This window comes from Adiantum capillus-veneris, chromosome 19 (genome assembly GCF_014529385.1).
Source record: "Adiantum capillus-veneris isolate H3 chromosome 19, ASM1452938v2, whole genome shotgun sequence".
Lineage (NCBI taxonomy): Eukaryota > Viridiplantae > Streptophyta > Polypodiopsida > Polypodiales > Pteridaceae > Adiantum > Adiantum capillus-veneris.
The window spans coordinates 70969796-70992740 of NC_140949.1; the positions used below are offsets into that span (position 1 = coordinate 70969796).

The 22945-nt window shown below is 47.0% G+C and overlaps 1 protein-coding gene across 2 annotated transcripts in view; it reads right to left on the reverse strand.

Annotated features, from left to right (window-relative positions):
* LOC147434214 (RNA helicase, ATP-dependent, SK12/DOB1 protein) overlaps window positions 1-22945 on the reverse strand; it is a 233370-nt gene that overhangs the window by 15063 nt on the left and 195362 nt on the right. For both annotated transcript variants that reach the window (XM_086490776.1, XM_086490777.1), the window contains exons 19-23: window positions 9056-9174; window positions 8711-8864; window positions 8151-8625; window positions 7806-8020; window positions 7474-7712 (exon numbers count right to left, since the gene is read on the reverse strand). In XM_086490776.1, the coding sequence (XP_086346902.1) occupies window positions 7474-7712; window positions 7806-8020; window positions 8151-8625; window positions 8711-8864; window positions 9056-9174 (1202 nt within the window). The remainder of the gene's footprint in view (window positions 1-7473; window positions 7713-7805; window positions 8021-8150; window positions 8626-8710; window positions 8865-9055; window positions 9175-22945) is intronic.

Genomic DNA, 22945 nt, shown 5'->3' on the forward strand with positions numbered 1-22945 from the left:
CTTGAGGAGTTTGTCACGGCTACTACTAGGATAGAGGGAGCTAGGAAGCTGTTCAACAACTCCCCTCAGGTAGAGACCCCCTTAGTGTTTTCGGAAAGTCCTTCTGATCTGTTAACTTCTTTACATAGGGAACTGAAAGCCCTAAAGTTACAACGAGCTCTTCAAGAGGAGAAATCAATCTTTCTCAGACTCGAGAAGCCCCCACATCACGACGCTTTGGATCAAATCAACAGAGAGCTAGCAGAGCTTAGGTCTTAGCAGGAGACTAAGGCTATCGTATGGTGCAGCTCGTGTCGCTCTCCAGGACACCCTCCACAGGACCGTCCCCTTCGTGCTTAGTGCCATTTTTGCGAAAAATATGGTCATGAAGACAAGGATTGCTACTATATCAAGGGATTGCGGCAAATACAACAAAGTCTAGGTCCTTCTCTCCAACAAGGGCTAGCACCAACATCCAACATGCTTTCACCCTATGGCCATCAAAACCCGATGCCACCTCTGTTGACAACACGTCCTATGCAAGGTATGCACAACAACTTCGCATCCCCCAGCTTTATCATGCTAATGCTCCTTCAGTTCCCCAAAGCTTCTACACATCAGCATCCGTCCCCATGCAGCAAGGGCCCAGACCACCTCGCCCCTCCAATAGGACAATTTTGTGCTATAGGTGCGGGGAGTATGGACATTATCAGAGCAAATGTTCGTTGCCAGAAGGGTCCCCTCCTTGCCCTGAAGCTAAGGATCACTATAGTAAGGACTGCCCAAAACAACGGCATCTATATCTACAAGCACAAGCCAGAACTAGCAGGAGTTTACATTCCCAAAGATTAACCTCATTGCAGTAAGCACCATTCCACATGACCCGCCTTCCACTCTTGTAGTTGCCTCTCAAGATGGGTTGAAGCAGGTGGAAGAGCCGACTAGTGTGCTCACACGGGCACAGAGAGCTGCTCTTGGTCACAGCCTCCCTGGCGGTCCAACTTTTCTGTCTCCAGTCACACAAATGAATCAAACTCCCCTAGTAGCTGACAGACCAGCAGGTAGTGCCAAGAGCCAACCTACCTCTCTTCTATCAGATATTGATGGTGCTTTCATGGAAGCTGTAGAGGACTTGCAGAAGCTTAAGATACCAGAGCAAGCAGTGATCAAAAGAGAGAAGCCTACAACAGAGACTATCTTGAAAAACATCTTTCAGCAAGTGTCATTGTACGACATGCTTTGACTTGATGCAAATTTTCGAAGTGACACCCTTTCTATCATCCAGTGTCTGTATGCTGGTGCATGGCCTAGTGGGTCTCACTATGTGTATTCTTGGACATCAATTCTCAGGCGTCATAGTGGCTTTAGGTCTGCAGAGTTTATTATGCATAATAAACTCTGCGATCAATTTTCGATTGATCCCAGAGTTTATTATGTTGGCTTTAGGGGGCTAGCTTGAAACAATGTTGATTTCAAGCTAACCCCCTTACTTGATTATGATATTTATCTACTGGATTGCCATCTCCCCTCACTCACTGTAACAGGGAACGGGGGGAACACAGCCCAAACGTTCCGGAACGGCGTTCTGGACGAGTCCCGTTCTCGAAACGGAGATGGGAACGGAACGCCGCTCCAGAACGGGGTGTAACCGGAACGGTGTTCTGGAATGGGCGGAACATGAGGCGGAACGAGCAAAAGTAGGCATTTGGGGGACAAAAGTGGGCTTTTGGGGCTGTTCGGGGAACATATTTGGTGCAGTTTGAGAGCAGGTTAGGGGGCAGTTTTAGTGTTGTTTAGGAGTTTTTTTGGGACTAAGCTGAATGGAGGTAATTCAATCCTTACTTTAGGTGGACCGTTCCAACCCCATTCCCATTCCGACCCCCCTCTCCTCCTCCCCATTCCCGTTCCGGACCCTCCCGTTCCCATTCCGGGTAACTATGCGGGCCTCACTACCCCTCCCTCCCTCCTCGCCCTTACTCACACCCTCTCGCCCCATCTACCCCCTATCTCCTCGACCCTACCCTCCCCCTCACACTCACTCGCCCCTACACTCTTTCCCTCGCCTCCCCCTACCTACCCCTTGTCCACCCAACCCACCCCCTACCTACCCCTGGTCCCCCCCCCCCCTAAGCACCCCTCGCCCCTACCCACCCCCTATCTAGGCCTCGCCCCCCTACTTACCCCTCGTCCCCCCCCCCACCCACCGCTCGCCCCCTACCCAGCCCCTACCTAGACCTCGTCCCCCCTACCCACCCTCGCCAACCCTCTCAGCCTCAGCCTGATCACCCTCCACCCGCTGATCCGCCCCTTAGCAAGCTGCATAACGGTCCCTCCTATTCCTCAATCTGATTTCCCTGCACTTCAGAAGACTTTTGGATTAGATTGCTAAAGAGCCTTTTGGATGTTTCCTTGTGGCTTTCAAGCATTCACCTGGTTGCCATCTGTTGCTGTTAATGCTTTTCGTTCTACCATCATGATGGAGCTTAACCTTATTTGCGGTGTTACTCGAGCTTCTGGTCATCCCTGTTTTCGAGAAGAGTGCTATTGCAGAAGGTGTTGCAAGGTTCATCTGCAAGCATGGACCATGTCATTTTCCTCTCACTATGGTTATGGAGGATAAAGATGCGCTGGATCCAAACCGAGCATATCTCTTTGCTATGAAGCCTCATTCTGTTTTGCCAATTAGGATTCTTGGACTATGCAATCATATTGGGTTCCTGCCTATTCAAAGGCTTAAGGCGTTTGCAAGCAGTGCAGTGTTTTTAACTCCACTTTTGAAGCATGTAAGGTCATGGTTGGGCCTAGCACCTGCTTCAAGAAAGACGTACAGACGCGGTACCTAGTGGTCAATATTTCCTTTCACCGAGACAGTGAGTGGTCTTGTGGCGGGCAACCTGTAGCAGGCTACAGTGTCACTTTCACACGACACATAGTTAGTACAGTTGGTCTGGTCTGGTTCACACTGGGAACGCTCTCTGGGCTGGCAGTGATACGTGGCAGGGATACGGACGGTGGTCTAGTGGACATCGTGGCTAGGTCACCACCCTCAGTTTGGAGATAGACTTAGATGGCTGACATTTATGAGCCGTTGGTGGCTCTTTACGGTGGGACACATGAGTAGTAGCTGTTGGGTCATGTTTATCATCTTCTTTATATATGGTCGTGCATCGTCCTCTAGTGTAGTGAGTCTATGCACGCAGCACGTCTGAACCATCCCTACACATCTGAGCCTAGACACCCCCATTGTACCCGTGAGTTCTAGGCTGGAGCTGAGTGTGCTGCCACACCAGAGTCTGTGTCACAAGTGTGTGGCAACTGTACTTGTTGATTTCTTTTTGGGGCAATTTTATTTGACTTGTTTTAAAGCACCCCTTTGGAAATGCCAATGCCCGAGTTGCATGGTGTGAGGCGGACAGTGAGAGTCTAGGCCGGACGGCCAGTGAGCACTGAAGTTGGTCAAATGGACTAAGGTTAGCCACAGTGGGGCTACGAGTGTAAATCACCTGATAGCTGGCCGGCATTGCATTTTTCGATGTGGTTCCAGTGGTGATTGATGGTTAGATGACCAGTGTGAGTGCCATGGAAACGTCTCCTAAAATTTAGGGAATTGCTATTTTGGACCTAAAACTATGTTCGCGTCATTACCTCCGGTATGACAAGGGGAACATTTTACAACTCTGCCGCGAAGTCACCTGGGCAACCAGTCGGGAGATTTTTAAGCGGAAACCCCGAAACGGGAAATGGCTTGTAAATGCGCCAAGTGGCACATTTATGTGCACTTTCCTCATGCAAGAAGAAGTGGCGCTGAATTTATAGTTGGGAGGCTCGTTTCCTGTCACAGGGTAAGAGCTATGGAGTGCTTTGTTTCCCTCTTATGTACCCTCAAGTGGGCTTCTCATTTGACTAATGTACAGCTGTGGGGACTTATGCTTGTGTGGCGAGGCAAGATCCTCTCTGAAGAGGAACGGGTGTAGCTAACTGCTACACCAAAGCAAGCACCGGTGAGGGTGACAACCTCACCAAACAGGTGCGAATTCTGCACTGCGTACACGCTGAATTTGGACTGTTTTGCAGCCGTCATGATGCCGGGAGCATTGGGAATAGTGCCCCACTGTTAGACGACAGTTCGGGGGCTGTTTAGGGCTGAAAACAGCGAGAAAACCAGTAAATACAGCGTGCTGTAATTACTGTTTTTGCTGAGGAAATAGGGGGTCTATGCTATTGGAAACGAGTCAAAGCTTGGGAAACTGTCCAAGGCAAGTTTTGGGGCTGTTGTGCTGCCGAAATTTTGCCTGCACAAGTGATATCTAGTCGTAGCTTGGAACACTGTCCAGGGCAAGCTTTAGGGCTGTTATGCTGCCAAAATTTTGCCTGTACAAGTGCCATCTTGCTGGATACACATAAAGGTCTCAAGCACTCTGGTTTTTGTAGTCTATTCCTCCTTCCTGAAAAATAAAAAAGAAATACCAAAAGGGACGCCAACCTTTGGGGCCTACAGGTGTCACTGTCTGCTTGGGAGCATTTTAGCTTCCTGGCCGTGCTTTGGTTTTGAAGTGTAACCATCGGGCGAAAGCTAAAGTCTACCACTCCTGGCACCGCACTGTACATAAGAGGGAAAGAAAGCACTCCATAGCTCTTAACCTGTGATAGGAAACTTGCAAATGAGCCTCCGAACTATAAATTCAGCGCCACTTCTTCTTGCATGAGGAAAAGTGCACAGAAATGTTCCACTTGGCGCGTTTACAAGCCATTTCCCGTTTCGGGGTTGCCGCCTAAAAATCTCCCGACTAGTTGCCCAGGTGACTTCGCGGTAAAGTTGTAAAATGTTCCCCTTGTCATACCGGAGGTAATGACGCAAACACATTTTCAAGTTCAAAATAGCAATTCCCTAAATTTTAGGAGATGCTTCCATGGCACTCACACTGGTCATCTGACCATCAATCACCACTGGAACCACATCGAAAAATGCAATGTCGGCCAGCTATCAAGTGATTTACACTCGTAGCCCCACTGTGGCTAACCTTAGTCCATTTGCCCAACTTCAATGCTCATTGGCCGTCCGGCCTAGACTCTCACTGTCTGCCTCACACCATGCAACTCGGGCATTGGCATTTCCAGAGGCTCAAATAAAATTGCCCCAAAAAGAAATCAACAAGTAAAGTTGCCACAGACTCGTGACAGTCTGTATCGGTTCTTTGAGATAGTCGAGTCCATATGTTCTCGTTTGCTATAGCCTATAGTGTCTCTGTGTTGATTAGCTATTATCTATTGTTTCTTGTGTTTTCATTCTGTTTTGAGTGAGACGTCACGCACATTGCACTGGGGAGCACCCACTGTAGAGAGCACGACCCACTATCCGCGCTACAGTGGCGCGCAAGGTGGGACTGGGACGGGGGGGGGGGGGGGGGGGGGGGGGGGGGGTGGTGTCTTCTCTTGAGCACCACGAGAGGTGGTGTCAAGAGGGCCTTGACAACGATTTGGACTTTTGCTGGAATTTGGGCCGCTTCCTTAAAGTTCCCTCGCCGGATTGGTGACTTCCATGGGCCAAATTCTTCTTATAATTCACCCCATTTATCAAAGGGAATGTTCTAGCCTTTGCCACACCATCCTTGACATCAATCAGGGCTTTATCCTTAATCAAGGCCCAACGATAATATTCATGCAGACCTAGCAGATACATGTGCACAGCATGTGTAGACAAAGTTTTCGTCGAAAGGCTTTGTAGTTTAGCGTAGGCTTTCAGAGGATCCATTTTTTGTGAAATCCTTCTTGAACTTGTCGCAAAAATCAGCCCACATCGTAGGCCTCTCTATCATATCACCCCACCATGTAAACGCCTTGCTGCCCAAATAGAGAGGAATCGTCTAAATCCTCCGTTCATCATGCTCCTTATGGAGATCAAAATACGTAGACCACTGATGAAGCTAGTTAGTTTCGGATAATTCCGTATATTTTTTCTCTTCCCTTGAGAGATTGGTAGTTTTGTACGAAAATGTGACAGTGAGACCACCCAGTGAATGCCCAAAAGCAACAATTTGTGTCTACAATCGCTAAAGATGGGTGTCGTTCTCAGAGACACACACAACCGTCGACTGAGCCGTATTTTTAAGAGCGACAACTCGAGCATTAAACCCAGGTATGGCTCCTTTGAGAGAGCATACATGAATGTTCGTCTAAACATTTGCATTTTCCAGAGCAAATATACGCTGATCGAGGCTCTTGAAATTACTCATAATCCATGTATATAGAGCATGCGTGAATGGAATCTGAGTGTTACCTGGCGCTCTTCACGTTGTGCAACTGAGCTAGAGGAATCCATGATGAAACCAGGTGGAAAATTGGAATTTCCACGCAAAAACAGGCCTTCTTTGCACTTTTCCCTCGTGAAAAGTTCAACTTTGGGAAGCTCTCCGCATTGGCGAGAGTGTCCAAGGGTGGGCAGGTACGGCAAGAGCACGTGAACGCGAGCAGACGGGAGAGAGGAGGCTCTGATACCATGAAACGAACACATGGAAAGGATCTCCCGACTACATGGACCGCCTATGGACACACGTTGGGACGAACCACCTGCCCCTAGCCACCATCTAGCAACTCCCCTGTATTGGGGCCAACGTCCGTGGAAGTAGGCGTGCGCTTGTAAGATCGAGCATCCCATATCACCTAGCCTCACCTCCTCGAGGTGACCTTGCATATCCTAGGAACACACACTAACCTCTGACACTTTGTCAGTGGGGGTCGATAGTTACAAATGAGGCCTTGGCCTCTTATAAAAGTGACCGGAAACACTAGCTGGGTTCACACTACGTCCGCCAAGACACTAGACGCCCATCCCAACGGTGTCACTAACTAGATCCCCTCTCCTCTCAGCGGGACATAACGGGGAAGAGGGGGGGGGGATGGGGAGGAGCAACGATGCCACGAGGTAGCTCTTTAGGGGCACGCTTATCAGAGTAGGACTCTTTCAGCTCCCCAGTAGCGTCTTTCCCTTTCTTGAACAACAAAGGATGTAAGCATGCACCATACCTTAAGGGGCCACGAGAGTCTCCACTTTGCTCTGCTCGGATGAAGTGCAATAATCAGGCTATGAAGTTTGCTGCTAGTCAGTCTCTTGTGTTTGGTTAATTGCAGAGTCCTGAGGTTGAGTTGCTAATCATTGTGTGTGTATTGAGTCTACTGAGTATTGCTTCCATTGCTTTGGCATATTGTCTCTATTCAGTCTATTTTCAGTTCTGTTGTTTGTTTCACCATTGCATGAGACTTTGAACATACTGCTCAGCGAGCATACATATTGTGCACCGAGCACCCTGTAACAAACTTCACTACTCCAGTGACACTGACTCGGTTCTTAACATTGGTGAATACAGCTTTTTTGAAAAAGAATTCAATACATAAAAACCTTCAGAAAAAGAAATAAACACTTGAATGTTAAGCCAGTTACTTTTCAGTTGTAACACTCAGCTTTCCTCTTTTGAAAGTTTATAAGAGTGCTCATACCTATCCTTGGCGGCTTTCAGTCGAGGAGTCAGCATAGGTACACTGGCATCTTTTTGCTGAAACACAAGTGCTGATAGCAAGGCCACAGCTTCTGCAGCATCCAAATCAACCAGCTGGTTCTCAAACAAACATTCAGTAGCTATAAGCTCATCCCCGCTGTTGATTTCACAAGCAACTCGCCCTTTAAGTTGAACAGCTAGTTCAAAATTGATACAGCCTACATCCTGTAGCACTTCGATCTGCTCAAAGCATAGAGAATTCTCATCCAGAGACATCAGAATAAGACAAACAGATACATGATGGGAAAAGAAGGAGTAGGTGTTTGTGCTTACTCTCTGCTGAAAATCAGGCATCTGCTGTAGGGCTGCGTCTGAGAGCTCGTATTTCAGTTGTTTCACTTTTTCCTTGAGAGCAGATTGGCTTTTAAACAGGTTGTAATGTTCTTGAAGTTTTGTGCAGCGATGACATTTATTTATTGCCATTTTGTTAAGAAGCATTTGACGAGCATAATACTTTTCAACCACAGCAAGATCACCAAGCCTCAGATCTACAAAAACTCATTAAGAACACACCCATTTGAGTTCTGCCTCAGAATTGTCAAAATAAACAAGTTCAGCAGTGGTTAGCTGGCTAAACTCTTTTCTAAGGTGTTAAAATCGACAGCAGTAAGTAAACACCTTTGATTGGGTCAAGTGCAGGAGGATCCTGGCCAGGATATTCCTTTTCTAGTTGCAACAGCTGTTGGACAGTCAAGGAGTAAGCAGCACTGCTCACATCCTCCAGAAGGCGGACTGTATCAACTGGGATTTTTGATTTGCATATAGTCACTATGCCTTTGTTTTCCAGTTCCATAGCCACATAACCTGTTCCACCTGTTGTTCCAAAATAGGGAAGAGTGACTTTTACTATGCCAGTACCTTTCCGAGATGCTCGTCCTGTGACAGAATAGTCGTCCGGGATGCCACGACTGCTCTTACTGCTGATGTAGTAACCATCAGCTGGTGACTTGGCAGGTGTCATACTCTCTGTGGGCTTGCTCGTACTATACTGAACAAGATCAGTCCCTCGATTTATAGCCAGGACAATCCAATGTTTTAACCCTAGATTGGGCATGGAGGCTTTCAAGATAACCCCTAGAGTGGGCACAGGTGTCTATCTACGACAAACAGTAAATGTTACTATTTCTTGCCAAAACGATCCAAACACCAGCTCAATGTTCGTTGTTTTCAAGACTTACAAAGGGAGTATAAACCACCACAACCCTTCCTGGAGTTAAAAGAGACTGTGCTCCCTTGGACTGTATCATAGCTTCGTGTAGTTGATTCCCCAAGTTCTCAGCTTCAACTGCAAGCTCATAATATTCCTCAATTGTTGGATCGCCAAGTATGCAACTGTTTACAAACAAAGCCTTAAATAATGAGAAAAAACTAAGTAATCAAGAGAATTTACTGCACTGATGATCGGAAGGAAGTGATTCCAAGTTACAGGTAGCATACTTCGTTTTGACATCACCACAAGCTTTGTTTTTATGCCAAGGTTCTAATGATAATAAAACTAAGAATAAGGACATCCTGGATTTTACTTGATTAAAGTATTCATCTGTGACAATTCACCCTCTCCCGCTTGAAGTTGCTGCTGCTGCTCTGGAAGAGAACGTTGAGCATGAAACTCTGCAAAACTTCGTTTCAACATGTCTTCAACCTGAAATTCCCATCGTAAGGATCACCAAAACAAGACAGAGAGTGCAGTAGCCTTGACCTTGCATAGTTTCTTATGGCATGTAACCATAACAAAAAAGGACCAGAGTCTAATAAACAAACAAAATCTTTTCTCTTCAAAACAACAATCAGATGGCTATGGATTGAAGTGTGTGTGTGTGTGTGTGCGTGCGCGCATGCGCGTGTGCGTGTGTGCGTTGTATTAGATGAATCCAGGATAAGCCCAGATTCACCCTTGATGGAAAGTGCAAGGAATAGACCCATGGTAGTCACCCACAAGACAATATAACCATCCGCTCCATCATGCATAGTATTGACTAAATACCACAACGTCCCCACTAACGTCGTCAGTGCCCAATAGTGGGTGTAGAACTAGGTACTAACACATGCTCCCCAACACAACAAACACCACACGCGCACACACATGAGCATACATCAACACAAAGTTCAGAGTACTGAGTTTCTGTCATGACTCCAGAGATCAAGGGCAGACTCAGCCATAATGAAGCCTAGCACTAAAAGAAGCATTAAATCGAAAAAATCAGCACAAAAAAATCAGAGCTGTCTCCTGTGTCTGGTCCACATCAAGTTCCATCTGGTACATTCGATGGCTTCCAATCACATCAGACTGGCTACCATTTATGCCTCGTTCTTTCTTGAGAGAAACTAACTATATCCTTCCTTCCTCATCAATATGTAATAATTCTTGAGTTAATCATCTAGAGTTTATTTCAGTTCTCGACTGCCCTCAAGATTTCTCACTCTTAATAACTTGATTTTCATGTTCACTATTCTGGCAAACTCCAGCTTTTACATAATTTATGCCTCGTTCTTTCTTGAGAGAAACTAACTATATCCTTCCTTCCTCATCAATATGTAATAATTCTTGAGTTAATCATCTAGAGTTTATTTCAGTTCTCGACTGCCCTCAAGATTTCTCACTCTTAATAACTTGATTTTCATGTTCACTATTCTGGCATAGTTAATGGAGGCTTTTGTCACAACTCCAGCTTTTACATAATTCCTAGAAACTCCCAGAGCTCCACTATTTTCTTTTGACATTTCACTTTCTGTTTCCCTTGTCCGAAAACTGTGGTCCATTCCTTTTTATTTCTTGGAATTGACATATACACCCAAAGGAGAAGCTAACAAGGTTCTGTATGTCGACTATTGGAATGACATATTTTATAAATATGTGCAAAAGGCCAAAATGGGGTGTTGAAGTTGATGGGTAACAAGAATACAACCTCCATGATACAAATAGCAGTAATGGGATACAAGAATGGGAGAAAGGAAGCGAGTCATCTCCTAAGCACTCGCATACATCATTGCAACATAGCATCAATCTCCTCCATAGTGGATAGCCTTGGAGGCCTCGTATGGTCTCGAGTAACTCACTCTATCCTGAATCCTCACGTGCATGCATTGCCTATGCATAGATCTTCAAGGCCTCGGACATCTGGAGCATAGTTACATGGGACGGCGGGTCGGGGTCGGGGTCGGGAACGGGGACGGGGACGGGAGGGCAAAAGTCACGAAATGGGGACGGGGGTCGGAACGGCAAAAAAAAAAAGAGTTTTTTTGGCATTTTTTGACCTACACACATGCCACACACATAGAGCATTACTTTGACCACAAATTTACACTAAATAGACCAAAGAATATGAGTCATATAGGCGGAAATGTACTAATAAAACATCGATGGATACAAAATGAAAAGTGGATGCCACAAGGGCTCAAGAGTCAAAAAGCCTAAAAGACTTAGGACAAGCCTCAAGGATAACAAAAAGTACAAAGGGCTATGTAGTAGGTAGAGTCGTAGACTCAAGAGTCTAGACTAGAGAGTGATGAATGATCATCAAACTTAAGAAGTGCTCGCCTGCTAAATCCCCATATCCTCGTCGTAGTCGAGGTCGTCAGTGACGTATGAGACCTCGGGACGCTCGCATTGAGGCTTGAGGTCCTCCTCTAGCTCCTCCAAGAGTGTATCGGCCATAGATGGATTCTCTTGTGCCATCTCCCACTCAGTGAAGAGATCTGCCTTGTGTGTCACGCTCTTGGCAAGCATGCACAAGTTAGCCCTTCTTTTGCCTGTAGTTGAGTAGCTCGTCTCTAATCTTGCGCCTAGTGCCACTGCTAGGCTCAAGGCACTCCAATGCAAGCCGTCATCCTTTGCTCACCTCCTTGTCGGTCTCTTGACGCCTTCCCTGAAACTCAGCGTCAAGCACATAAGCTGCCGCATGAAGTGGAGAGTAGTATCCATTCCACCTCGACTCACACAAGCCATGAATCTCAGGCACAAGCTTCTCAAGTGCCTCTATCATCCGATCCATGGCTTCGTAGACTTTGCCAATGCATGGCTGCAAGCCATCCACAACTCGAAGTAGGTGTAGAATAGGCTCGACCATGGCGTCAAGAGTCTTCATCTCCTCCCACCAAGCGGCGTCGTCGGCCCATTCTCGGCATTTCAATCTTGTTGCTGTTGTATACTCCGGCATGGCCTGGAACTCATCACTGAGAAAGAGGCCCCTTAAGGCTCCGCCACATGTAGAAAAGCGGCCTAGCATAAGCCAATTGAATGCAAATCTTGTCTCTGAATATTTGAGCAAGGACAAGTGGCTCCTCTTTCAAAATTCATGGCGCACTTTTTGATGGTTGAGCACAAAGGAGACAATTCGAGAGGCGCCACCAATGGTGGGTGAAATCCATGACAAGTTCCATATGTCCTTGAGGAGGTTATTGAGGCAATGCGCCATGAAAAATGTGACATGGATGCTGGGATACATGCCCTCAATGATAGCCCCGGCTGCCCTATTTGACGCCTCTCCATCTGCAACCATACAAAGGACATTCTCCGGGCCGGTGATCTCTATGGTGCTTGTCCACTCCGCAGCAAGCATCTCCGTGGCCTTGCCACTATCGGATGCATCATGTGACTCCACAAGGTACATCTCCCCCCGAGAGTAGGCCACCACTCCGTGGATGGACCGCTTGCGGGTGTCGCTCCATCCATCTACAAGGAGAGAGACGCCATTGGTCTCCCACAAATCCTTCGTTGCTTGTGCCGCTTGCTCCACGGCAAGCTTCTCTTTGTCAAGGAGGGTGGTGCGAAGCCGCTCCGATGAAGGTGGCACATAAGAGGAGCCATATTCCCCTATTTTCGTAACCATGGTTCGAAAGTATCGAGACCTATCCACACAAAATAGAGCATGTTGTGTTAGTATGGAGAGTCCAGAGTCAAGAACCCATAATGGGAGATTGCAATGTGCATATGCCAAGGGAGACTCACCGCGAAGCATGGAAGGCAACGTGGTCGAGGAAGAAGAATCGGGCAACCGACCTATCCACCTCTTCCTTCAATTTAGGATTCCAATTTTCGTTGAGGGTGCTTTGGCGATGCACGACGGAAGAGGACCGGTGTAGATGCATTTGTCTTGAACGCTTGAGAGATGTCGTCAAGGTTGGCTTCCCTTTGCTCTCGCGGTGTCGCCGTGGCGGAGGGATCAACGGCAACAAAACGGCCCCTCTTGGCCGCTTCCGTGACCTCATACACCGTGAGCTTCTCAAGAAGATCCAACCTCTTCTCGGCAGTTACTCGAGGGCAAAACTTCACCTCGAGACTGGATTCATGAAGAAGATGGGCTCGCACTTTGTTTGCACCACCCGTTCTCTTGTACGGACATAGCTTGCATGTCCATGGTCTTGCACCGCCATCTTTCCCACACATGCTAGAGTCGACTTCATCCCACCACGACCATGTTTGCAGGGCGGGCCTCCTTCGAGAAGAGCCAACTTGAGAAGTGGAGTTGGCTTGAGATGACATGATGGTGGAGAGAGAGTAGAGCTTAGAAGTTAAGAGGAGTTAGAAACTTAGAGCAGCTAATAGCTTAGAAGTTAGAGGAGAGCTTGTGTGGAGAGAGAGTAGAGGAGAGCTTCAAAGTTCAAAGGGTAGAAGAGGGAGAGAGTGGAGACTCAAGGGTAGAGTGTAGAGTGTAGTAGGCTTAGAAGCCTCTAGAAGGTAGACCATACGGCGTAGAGTCATAGAGCGACGTAGACTCCGAGTAGAGAGGAGAGCTTGAGGGAAGATGAGACCCAAGGGGGCTTTTATAGCCTCCCAAGGGCCAAAACCCCCCCAAAAATATGGTCGTTGGCTGCAACTGGCCGTTTTAAACGGTCAGTTTTTTTATATTTCGAAATTTTTCAGGCGCCTGTTTTTTTCCGTTCCCGACCGTTCCTTGCTGTCCCCGGCCATTCCGTCCGTTCCCTGCCATCCCCGGTCCAGCTGCCTGTGACCCCTTCGACTGGCCAAAATTTCGTCCGTCCTGGTCTCGTCCCCGACCCAGTTTTGGGCGTCCCCCGGCCCTAGGGCCCGTCCCCCCCGTCCCTTGTAACTGTGATCTGAATTGGACAAGCTAGTGTCACCAGCGTGTGACTACTATCTATCCTTTTTGTTGATTTCTTTCTTATTATCTATTTACTTTCACTTTTTGGAAACACCCCTCGGGAAATCTAACTGCCCTGCATTGCATAGCTAGTGTGGAACTGTCCAGAGGGAGTCCAGGCCTGAGGGCAAGAGAGCACTAAGGTTGGACAAGGACTATGGTTAGCCAAGTGGGGTCATTGACTAGCCAAAGTGGAATCCTTTGCTACAGAGGCTACATTTCAGTTCTGGATGTGGCCGCAATGTACAAAGAGGGTCGGATGACCTAGAAAGATACAATGGCAGCATCTCCTAAAATTTAGGGAACTGCTATTTTGGGACCTGAAAATGTGTTGGCATCATTACCTCCGGAATGAAAAAGGGAACATTTTCTTGCTCTGCCGTGAAGTCAACTGGGCAACCAGTTGGGATATTTTTAGACGGCAACCCCGAAACGGGAAAATGCTTATAAATGTACCAAGTGGCACCTTCTGGTGCACTTGCCTCATGCAACAAGAAGTGGCGCTGAATTTAGGAGGGGGAGAGCCTCATTTTCAGATTTGTCACAGGTTAAGAGCTATGGAGTGCTTGCTTTCCCTCTTATGCACAGTGCGGTGCCAGGAGTGATGCCCTGCACGCTACGCACTGCCCTCTCTCTCCCCTTTGGCAGTATGTTATGCCCCTCTAGTGGGCTCTTCATTTGACCAATGTACAGTTGTGTGGGTTCATGCGCGATTGCCGAGGCAAGAGCCTCGTGCACAGGTACTGGATTAGCTAACGGCTAATCCCCCCGCAGGTACAGGTGAATTCGGAGAGGTTTCACGCTCGAAATCTTGTCCGATTCAACGGGCAAGTAGCCCTACAGGTGCGGGAGCTCGAGGACTTGCTAAGGATGCGGCCGGCACGCGAAACGGAGCCCGAAACAGTAAATTACAGCATGCTGTGTATTTTTGCAGGTTTAGGGTTTTGGCCCTAAACGGACCCTAATACCCCCAGGAGGTTCGGGGACGCAAGGGGACCGCTGTACAGGTGATCTGGCGCATTTTCAGGGCTGAAAACAGAGAATTCAGCGTGCTGCAGATTCTCGCCAGGTTTTGCAAAGTGCCCGTATGCGTCGGGAAAGTCGGCCAATGCGTGGGAATACTGACTGTGAAGAGTTCTAGTACAGTTATGCTGCCGAAATCGGGCTGGAACAGTGGAAATTCAGCCGAGTTTGTGCGGGGCAGCTTGTAGGGAACCACAGCGTTTATTCCCTCTTTTGAACAATAAAGAAATACCGAAAGGGGCGCCTAAGTTAGGGGCCAATCTGGTGTCCGTCTACTCATACAGGTGCAATCTAGCAGCCTGTATCCCTCTCCCCTTTGTTGTGTCTTGAAAGTACAGGTAAAATAGACGACTAATAATGGGTGAAAGCTAAATCAAGGTTTAAAGTAAAGTCTACCGCCCTTTTTGGATTGAACAGGCCGGTTTCAGCTAGACTGCTTGATCAAGTAGATCAAGTTACACACCCTATAGAAGAGGCATCTTGTGTTGTTGCTCAGAAGTCTCTAGAGTGGTGTTGGTGAAGAAAGCCATAAGCTGTCTCTCGACCACCAGCTCTTTATGTGTTGATCTTTTCCTCATCAAGATTCTCTCCCTAAGTCGGTATATCTCTAGTACAAAGAGCCCCAAAACATCCTTTATCAATGTATACCTAGATGAATCCTGGATAAGCCCAGATTCACCCTTAAAGGAAAGTGCAACTTATAGACGCATGGTAGTCACCCAGAAGACAAATTACCATCAGCTCCATCATGCATAGCATTGACTAAATACCACGACATCCCTTTGGGCATGTCTCTGGTGGGTCCGACATAGGTGGTTGCCCTGATGCTGTGTAGAGAGAAGTGGCATATTCCCCCCATGTCTCTGTGGAGGTGATGGGTGGTGGTTGTGAAAGCTCCTAAAATAGCCTCCGTGCCTCGCTTGAGTCCTGACTCATAAATAGCTGATATAGATCCCGCTCCAACTCAAATATATAAGCTGTCTTCTTTCGTCGCACTAGGCGGTGAAATATACGTCGTGACTAGTAATACCCATAAGCACATTCCTTTGTAGTCTGATCCTCGTCTCTCTACACTCCTTATCATACCAGTTGTTCTGGGGCATGCTCCCAGGTCGTCTCCGTGTAGGTTGACTGTGGGGATATGCCTCGGATGCTGCATCATGGAGCGTCTTTGAGTGTGTCAGAGTAAGCTCAACTAGTGGCCGTCCCGGCTCCTAAGTCATAGTGAAACGAACAAGGAGAATGGATCTCCCGACTACACAGACCCGCCTATAGACACGCGTTGGACGAACCACCCGACCATAGCCACCATCCGACAGCTCCCCCCTGCTGAGGCCAAGCTTCGAGGACGTAGGCATGCACCTGTACGACCGAGCGTCCCTTACCACCCGGCCTCACCTCCTCGAGGTGACCTTGCGCACTCCTAGCCTCGCGGGCTAACCACTCGCACTCTGCCAGTGGGGGTGGATAACTGCAAATGAGGCCTTGGCCTCCTTTTTATAATAATGGCCGGCCACACTGGGCGGGTTACGTCCGCCCGGACACTGGATGCCCATCCCAACGGCGTCTGGGCTAGATCCCCTCTCCTATGAGAGGAACACAACATACTTCCCCCCTTAAGAACCATTGATGTCCTCATCATCAATGAAGTGGGGATACTGAGCTTTCAAAGCTCTAATTGGTTCCCAAGTAGCAAACCTTTCAGATTGACCCTTCCATTTAATGAAGTACTCGTCATAAGTCTTTTGGCGCGAATGACGGGTACGATGATCTAAAACTGCCTCTAATTCTCGAGCAATATACTCAGTTTGCATATCTTGCCATACGTTTTCCTCGGTTGGCACAACAACGTCGGCTTCGCCTAATTTTAGTTTAAGGCGGCTGACATGAAACACTGGATATACACTAACATCCGAAGGAAGAGCCAGTTTGTAGGCAACTTGGCCAATTTTCTTTGTGATCAAGAACGGACCACAATATCTAGCTGAAAGCTTATAATGCTTTGCTATTCGCATAGTCTTGGAATCCTTGGCTATCTTAAGATAGACCCATTGTCCCACATCTAGAGTCCTTGGAGATCTCTTTTGATTAGCATAAGTAGTGACTCAATCACGAGCCGTTCTTATACTATCCTTAGCCAATTCGAGCATTTCTTGCATGTCATAAAGGAAATCACGAGCTTGGCGTTCCTTGACTTTCTCTAAGCCAATAGCAATTGGGGATTTAGGCTCAAATCCATATATCAACATGAACGGGCTAAATCCAGTAGCAAAATGCTTGCTACTATTATAGGCAAACTCTAACTCTGGAAGATACCTTTCCCAATCAGACTGTCTGTGAGAGACATAGGCTCTCAACATGTCCTCTAACGTCTAATTCATCCTCTTAGTTTGTCCGTCGGACTCAAGATTGTCAGAAGACGACATACTCAGCTTCGTCTGAAGATGAGCAAACACATCTCGCCAAAATCGGCCAGTGAACTTAGTATCTCAATCACTCACAATATCATATCATCTGGCAAACCATACAGCTTATAAAGCTGATCGACAAATAAAACCGCCAACTCATGGCTTTTTACTGTCGACTTCGTTGGTATAAACTTCGCTAGTTTTGTGAGTCTATCGACCACAATCCAAATAGCGTCATTGCTCTGACTAGTATTTGGCAAACCAACGATGAAGTCCATGGAAATACTCTGCCACTTGGCATCTGGGATTTCCTATGGATGTAGCAGGCCAGCTTTCCTAAGGCGATCTGCCTTATTGACCTGACAATGAGCGCATCTCTTCACATAGCTTTCTATGTAAGAGCGCATCCTTGGCCAATAGAAATATCGCTTGACCAAAGCCAAAGTTCTTTGAATGCCCGGGTGCCCAGCTCTAGGAACATCGTGGCATTCGCACAAAATCCTTTGTCGAACCTCATCAATTTCCTACACGCAAACTTTTCCATTTCTGAACAATAGTCCACCTCTAATGGAATATTGTCGTTGTCTCGGCTCTCCAACACGACTCACTTGGGTCTCTGGATCACCCAAACCTGTACGCGAGTCATGCCCCGCTTCGACCTCGTTCCATATCTTGCCAAAATGGCCATCGAAACGACATAGCCCTCGGAGAGAGAGATAGAAATCCGTCGAGATTTCAACCATAGACAAGGCATTGACCTCAGGAATCCTGCTAAGCGTATTGGCAACTCGATTGCTGGATCCTTTTCTATAACGGATCTCAAAGTCAAATTCTTGCATAAGCTCAACCCATCTAGCCTTCTGGCCTCTGAGGTCACCCTGATCACAGATATAGCGCAAGGAGTGATGATCTGTCCATGCAACAAACGTAGAGCCATACAAGTAGTGCCGCCATTTCCTCAGGGCGTGGAGTACGGAGTAAAGCTCCTTCTCATACGTTGGATAACGCATCTCAGTGTCAGAAAGTTCTTACTTTCAAACGTAATAGGACCTCCACCAATGGCATAATCACTAGCATCCGTCTCAACCACAAACGGTTTGCTAGGATCCACAATGTGCAATACTGACACAGTAGTCACCAAGTGCTTTAGTGTCCGAAAGCTCTCGTCGAGACGCTCATTCCAGACAACAGGGGGATTACCCTTACGGTGAGGACCCGAAGTCTTTGGCCCTTTCACCCCTCCTTTTAAAACTTGCGTAAATGGAGCTATAATCCTTGATAAATTTGCGAAAAAATCCTGTAAAGCCTAAAAATGACTTTAGTTGGTGCACATTCTTCAGAATAAGCCAATTTCACACGTTATCTAACTTTTCAGGGTCGACGCGAATTCCATCGCGAGTAATGATGTGACCCAAGTACAGAAGCTCTTTCTTGAAGAATTCACACATAGAAGCCTTAGCATAAAGCTTCTCAGTTCTCAATACTTCGAGAACAACGCGTATATGCGCTAACTGCTCAGACAAACGTCGGCTGTAGATCAAGATATCATCGAGAAATACAACAACAAAGTTGCCTAAAAATGGTCTCAGTAGATCATTCATCATCTGCTGAAACGTAGCTGGAGCATTGGTCAAACCAAAAGGCAAGACCAAGAACTCGTAGTGACCATAATGCGTATGGAAACCTGTCTTAGGAATAGCTTCCAGTTTGATCCGTATCTGGTGATAGCCTGATCGCAGGTCTATCTTCATAAAATACAACGCTCCGTGGAGCCCATCTATCAGATCGTCCATGCGCGGGAGCAGATACTTGTTCTTGACAGTGAGTTTGTTCAACCCCTTGTAATCGACGCAGAAGCGCATAGTGTTATCCTTCTTTCGAGAAAGTAACACTGGTGCTCCCCACGGAGATTTACTTGGCTGAACAAAACCCCTGTCGAGATAATCTTTCAGTTGTCGCTGAATCTCGTCCTCCTCGGTTTTACTAAACCGATAGGGTTGCTTTGAGAAGGGTTGACTACCAGACACCAACTCAATGCCATGATTTACTCCTATTGAAGGCGGCAAGCCAGGAGGTAGATCATAAGGAAAAACATCCTCGAAATCAGTCATGATTTCTCGGATAAGGTTGGACTCGTCGGAATCCCCAAGTTCAACAGAGCAACATGAAACATTTTTACGAAATTCAGTGACAAAAGTACCAAGCACTAACGAATCAAACCAAGCAGATGGTACACATTGATAAAAGTCAACATCAGAAGACTTTGTTTCTTTATACATTTCCAAAGCATAACAACTGGTATTGCAAAACATTATTTACAGACTTCTGATTACAAATCAACACAGATACATGAGGCATGTCCTGCTTAACAAAAACAAGAGAGTGATGTACATAGTCTATATACAATGAGTCTTGTTTATCATAAAACCATGGAATTCCTAAAATTACATCTGCTCTGTCCAGGCGCATGATGTGGAAATCCAGGTTCTCTTTGTAATCAGCCAGCTCGAGCGACAAATCTGGAACCATCCGATTCCATACATTTGTATCCACGCCATGAACCATCTTCACGTGATACTCATGGTCAATGTCCCGCGGGCTCAGTTTTTGCACCAATTTTGCATCCACAAAATTGTGTGAGCTTCTATTATCAAGGAGTACGGTCACGTCGTGACCATTGATCTTCCGGGGGGACCGGAGAAGATCTTGCTTACCAAACGCTTTGGTGCTAAAAGTACAATTAGTGCATGAACTGTGCGTTAAATGAGACATTTCAACTTGAATGACATCAAAGTTACCTGAGATCTCGTGAATCTGAACCGAAGGACGACCTTGCGGTTTCTGTGTCTTCTCCTTCTTGGGGCAATCCTTGATTTGGTGACCTGTCTGGCCACATCCAAAGCAAGCCCCCTTCTTCACTGCATCAACAACTGAAGCACTTTTGGCTATCTTCTTCTCCTAAGAAGATCTCGGCGGTGATTTAAACTTATGCTGGAATCGAGGTCGCTTCCTCGAAGCGCCCTCATCGGATTGGTGGTCTACAGTTCTTTTCTTCTCATAGTTCGCTCCATTTATCAAATGGAACAACCTGCCCTTTGCCACTGCATCCTCGACGTCAATCGGGAATTTGTCCTTGATTAAGACCCAACGGTAATCTTCATGTAATCCCAACAAGTACATGAACACAGCGTGCGTGGAATCCACCTTGCAGAAGGTGAGCGCTTCTTTGAAAGCCTTGGTGTACTTATCAAAAGACAGCTTTCATCGAAAGACTCTGCAGTTTGGCGTAAGCTTTCAAAGGATCCATTTTGGGGAAATCCCTCTTGAATTTCACATAGAAATCAGCCCACGTCGTAGGCTTGTCTGTCATGTCGCGCCACCAGGTAAGCGCCTTACTTTGCAGATAGAGAGGAATCGTCCGAATCCTCCATTCATCATGCTCCCCATGGAGATCAAAATACGTGGTCCATTGATGCAGCTAGTTATTTACAGCCAGTTCCGTACACTCCTCTTCCCTTGAGAAATTTGTAGTTTTGTACGGAATCGTGGCAATTGGACCACCTTGTGAACGCCCAAAAGCAACAATCTGCGTCCGCAATTGCTGGAGATGGGTTTTGCCCTCGAAAATACGCGCAGTCGTTGAGTGAGCCATATTTTCTAGAGAAGTAAGCCGGGAACTAAGCCCTTGCACGACCCCTTCGAGAGAGGCCAAGCAAATGTTTGTCTGAACATTCGCGTTTTCCAGAGCAGTAACACGTTGGTCAAAACTCTGGAAAGTACTTGTAATCCATGTGTAGAGAGCATATGTGAATGGAATTGGAACATTACCTGGCACGTCGTCACGCTGCACATCCGAGCTGGAGGAATCCATGGTAAAGTCCGTGAAAAACTCGGCCTTTTTTGCACTTTTGGATCGCGAAAAGTTGAACTTCGAGGAGCTCTACGCGTCGGCATGGGCGTCCGAAGGCGAGCAGGAGATAGCGGGAGCGTGGGATTGCGAGCAGGTGAGAGAGAGGAGCAGTGGGAGAGAAGCAAAGGGCTGAAAACTGAGTTCTTTTGGCAAAAACTCAGTCTCTGTAAGAGTTTTTTTTAATAGTCTGCAGGTTTCATACTTATCTTTAAAAGTTTTAAGATGTCCACACTTAAAAGGCCTGGCCACTTAAAAACATTAAAATGGTTACTTGATAAAGGGGGCAGCGTTCAAAAAAAAAACAACACAAAAAACAAAGGACTGCCGATAGCGTGAAAAAAAATCCGCAATGAACGCTGCTGCCGGGACGCATGGAGGGAGGGAGGAAAGTGTGCTCGCCCGTGGCCTTCACACAGGAGGTAGTCTACCTCATGCCAACGCAGCAATCACCTCCACACTGGCAACGCTCTGCAACTGTTCCCTTTCTTCTTTTTTTTTTTTTAATGCTGGATTGCAGCCAAGGCCAACGCTTTGTCCTCTGCGAACTCACAACATCAAGCTACTGTGTGTGTGTGTGTGTGTGTGTGTGTGTGTGTGCGTGCACGCGCTTCGCACAAAGAGAAGGTTATAGAGAGATTAAAAAAAGTATGGTATGCTGAATTTTCAGTGCAACTTTGAGTGTGGTCCCATAGGTCTCGCACCGTAATGCGGATTGCCTCTCCATAATAGCCACTCGTCCATCCCTGTAGAAGGCCACTTTCCCTTTCTCTCGAGCTGTCCTTATTTCAAGCATAACTTCTTTCATATGGGCAAGCTGTGAGAGTGTAAGGTCATCCCCAAGAAATATCCCCGTTTTCTTTAGTGCGGGACGGCCCTTCAAGAAGTCCTTCGCTTCTATGGAGGGAAAACGCATGATAAATGCTCTTTCCTTTGAAGCCTCCGCACTTCCTTCTCTCTTCTTCCCTACTCTCCATGCCTTTCTGTGAGTAGCCTCACCACCCATCATGAAGAGAAGTTCCTTGACTTCCTCTTCCACATCATCCAGGTCTTTTAGACCGGTTACTCGTACATGCAAAGCTCTAGTCTTCTTCCTCTGCTCTTCTTCTAATGTCATATTGATGATTGTAGAAGTAGGGATAGATGTTGTTTCTTTCTCTTTCCCTTTCTTGGCGACTTCTATCCATTTCTCGGCCTCATCCACCTCTTCTATGTCTTCGTGATCACATCCACCCACGACAATGACTTTGCCACATTTTGCTTCTCTTCTTGCTTGATCATTAGTATCTGCTCCTTGATACCTTTAAGTTCCTCTATTATCGAGGGCTGGATTTCTCCTCCTTCAAGTCCACTGCTTGCTCTACTAGCAAGCTCTCACTTGAGGGATGAAATCTCCTCTTTAAATGCTTGAGAGTCCTCCTTGAGTGCTTGGATTTCTGCGTGTAAGTCCTCTTTCTCCTTTTTCCATTGCTTGCCTTCACTGAAAAGCATTTGGAGAAGGCTAGCCTTCTCCTTACATCTCCACAGGGACCAGGTTTGCACGCTGGACCAGCAGGGAGACTACGCCACGACCTTAGTTGTTGGCTATATTGTTGAGTCGAAACGTAATTTTTTTTCAGCATCGCTGTTAATTTACCATGTCGAACTTTAGTCCCTACATCTGCCGCACGACAGCTTTGCTGGAATGTGGAAAACCTGCGCGTTGGTCACTGTGCAGCTAGTGGGGGAGTACGCAACAGGAAGGCGTGGCAGAGAGAGAGGGCCTGCTCGTTGCCGTAAGAGCCCACGCTCTGTTGTCCTGGTCCTGACACCTAGGCATTCCGCACACAGAGAGAGAGAGAGAGAGAGAGAGAGAGAGAGAGAGAGAGAGAGAGAGAGAGAGAGAGAGAGAGAGAGAGAGAGAGAGATGAAATGAAATGAAATGATATATTACGTCTTCAAAAGGCCAAAATGACCTATGAGACCAATCTGTTA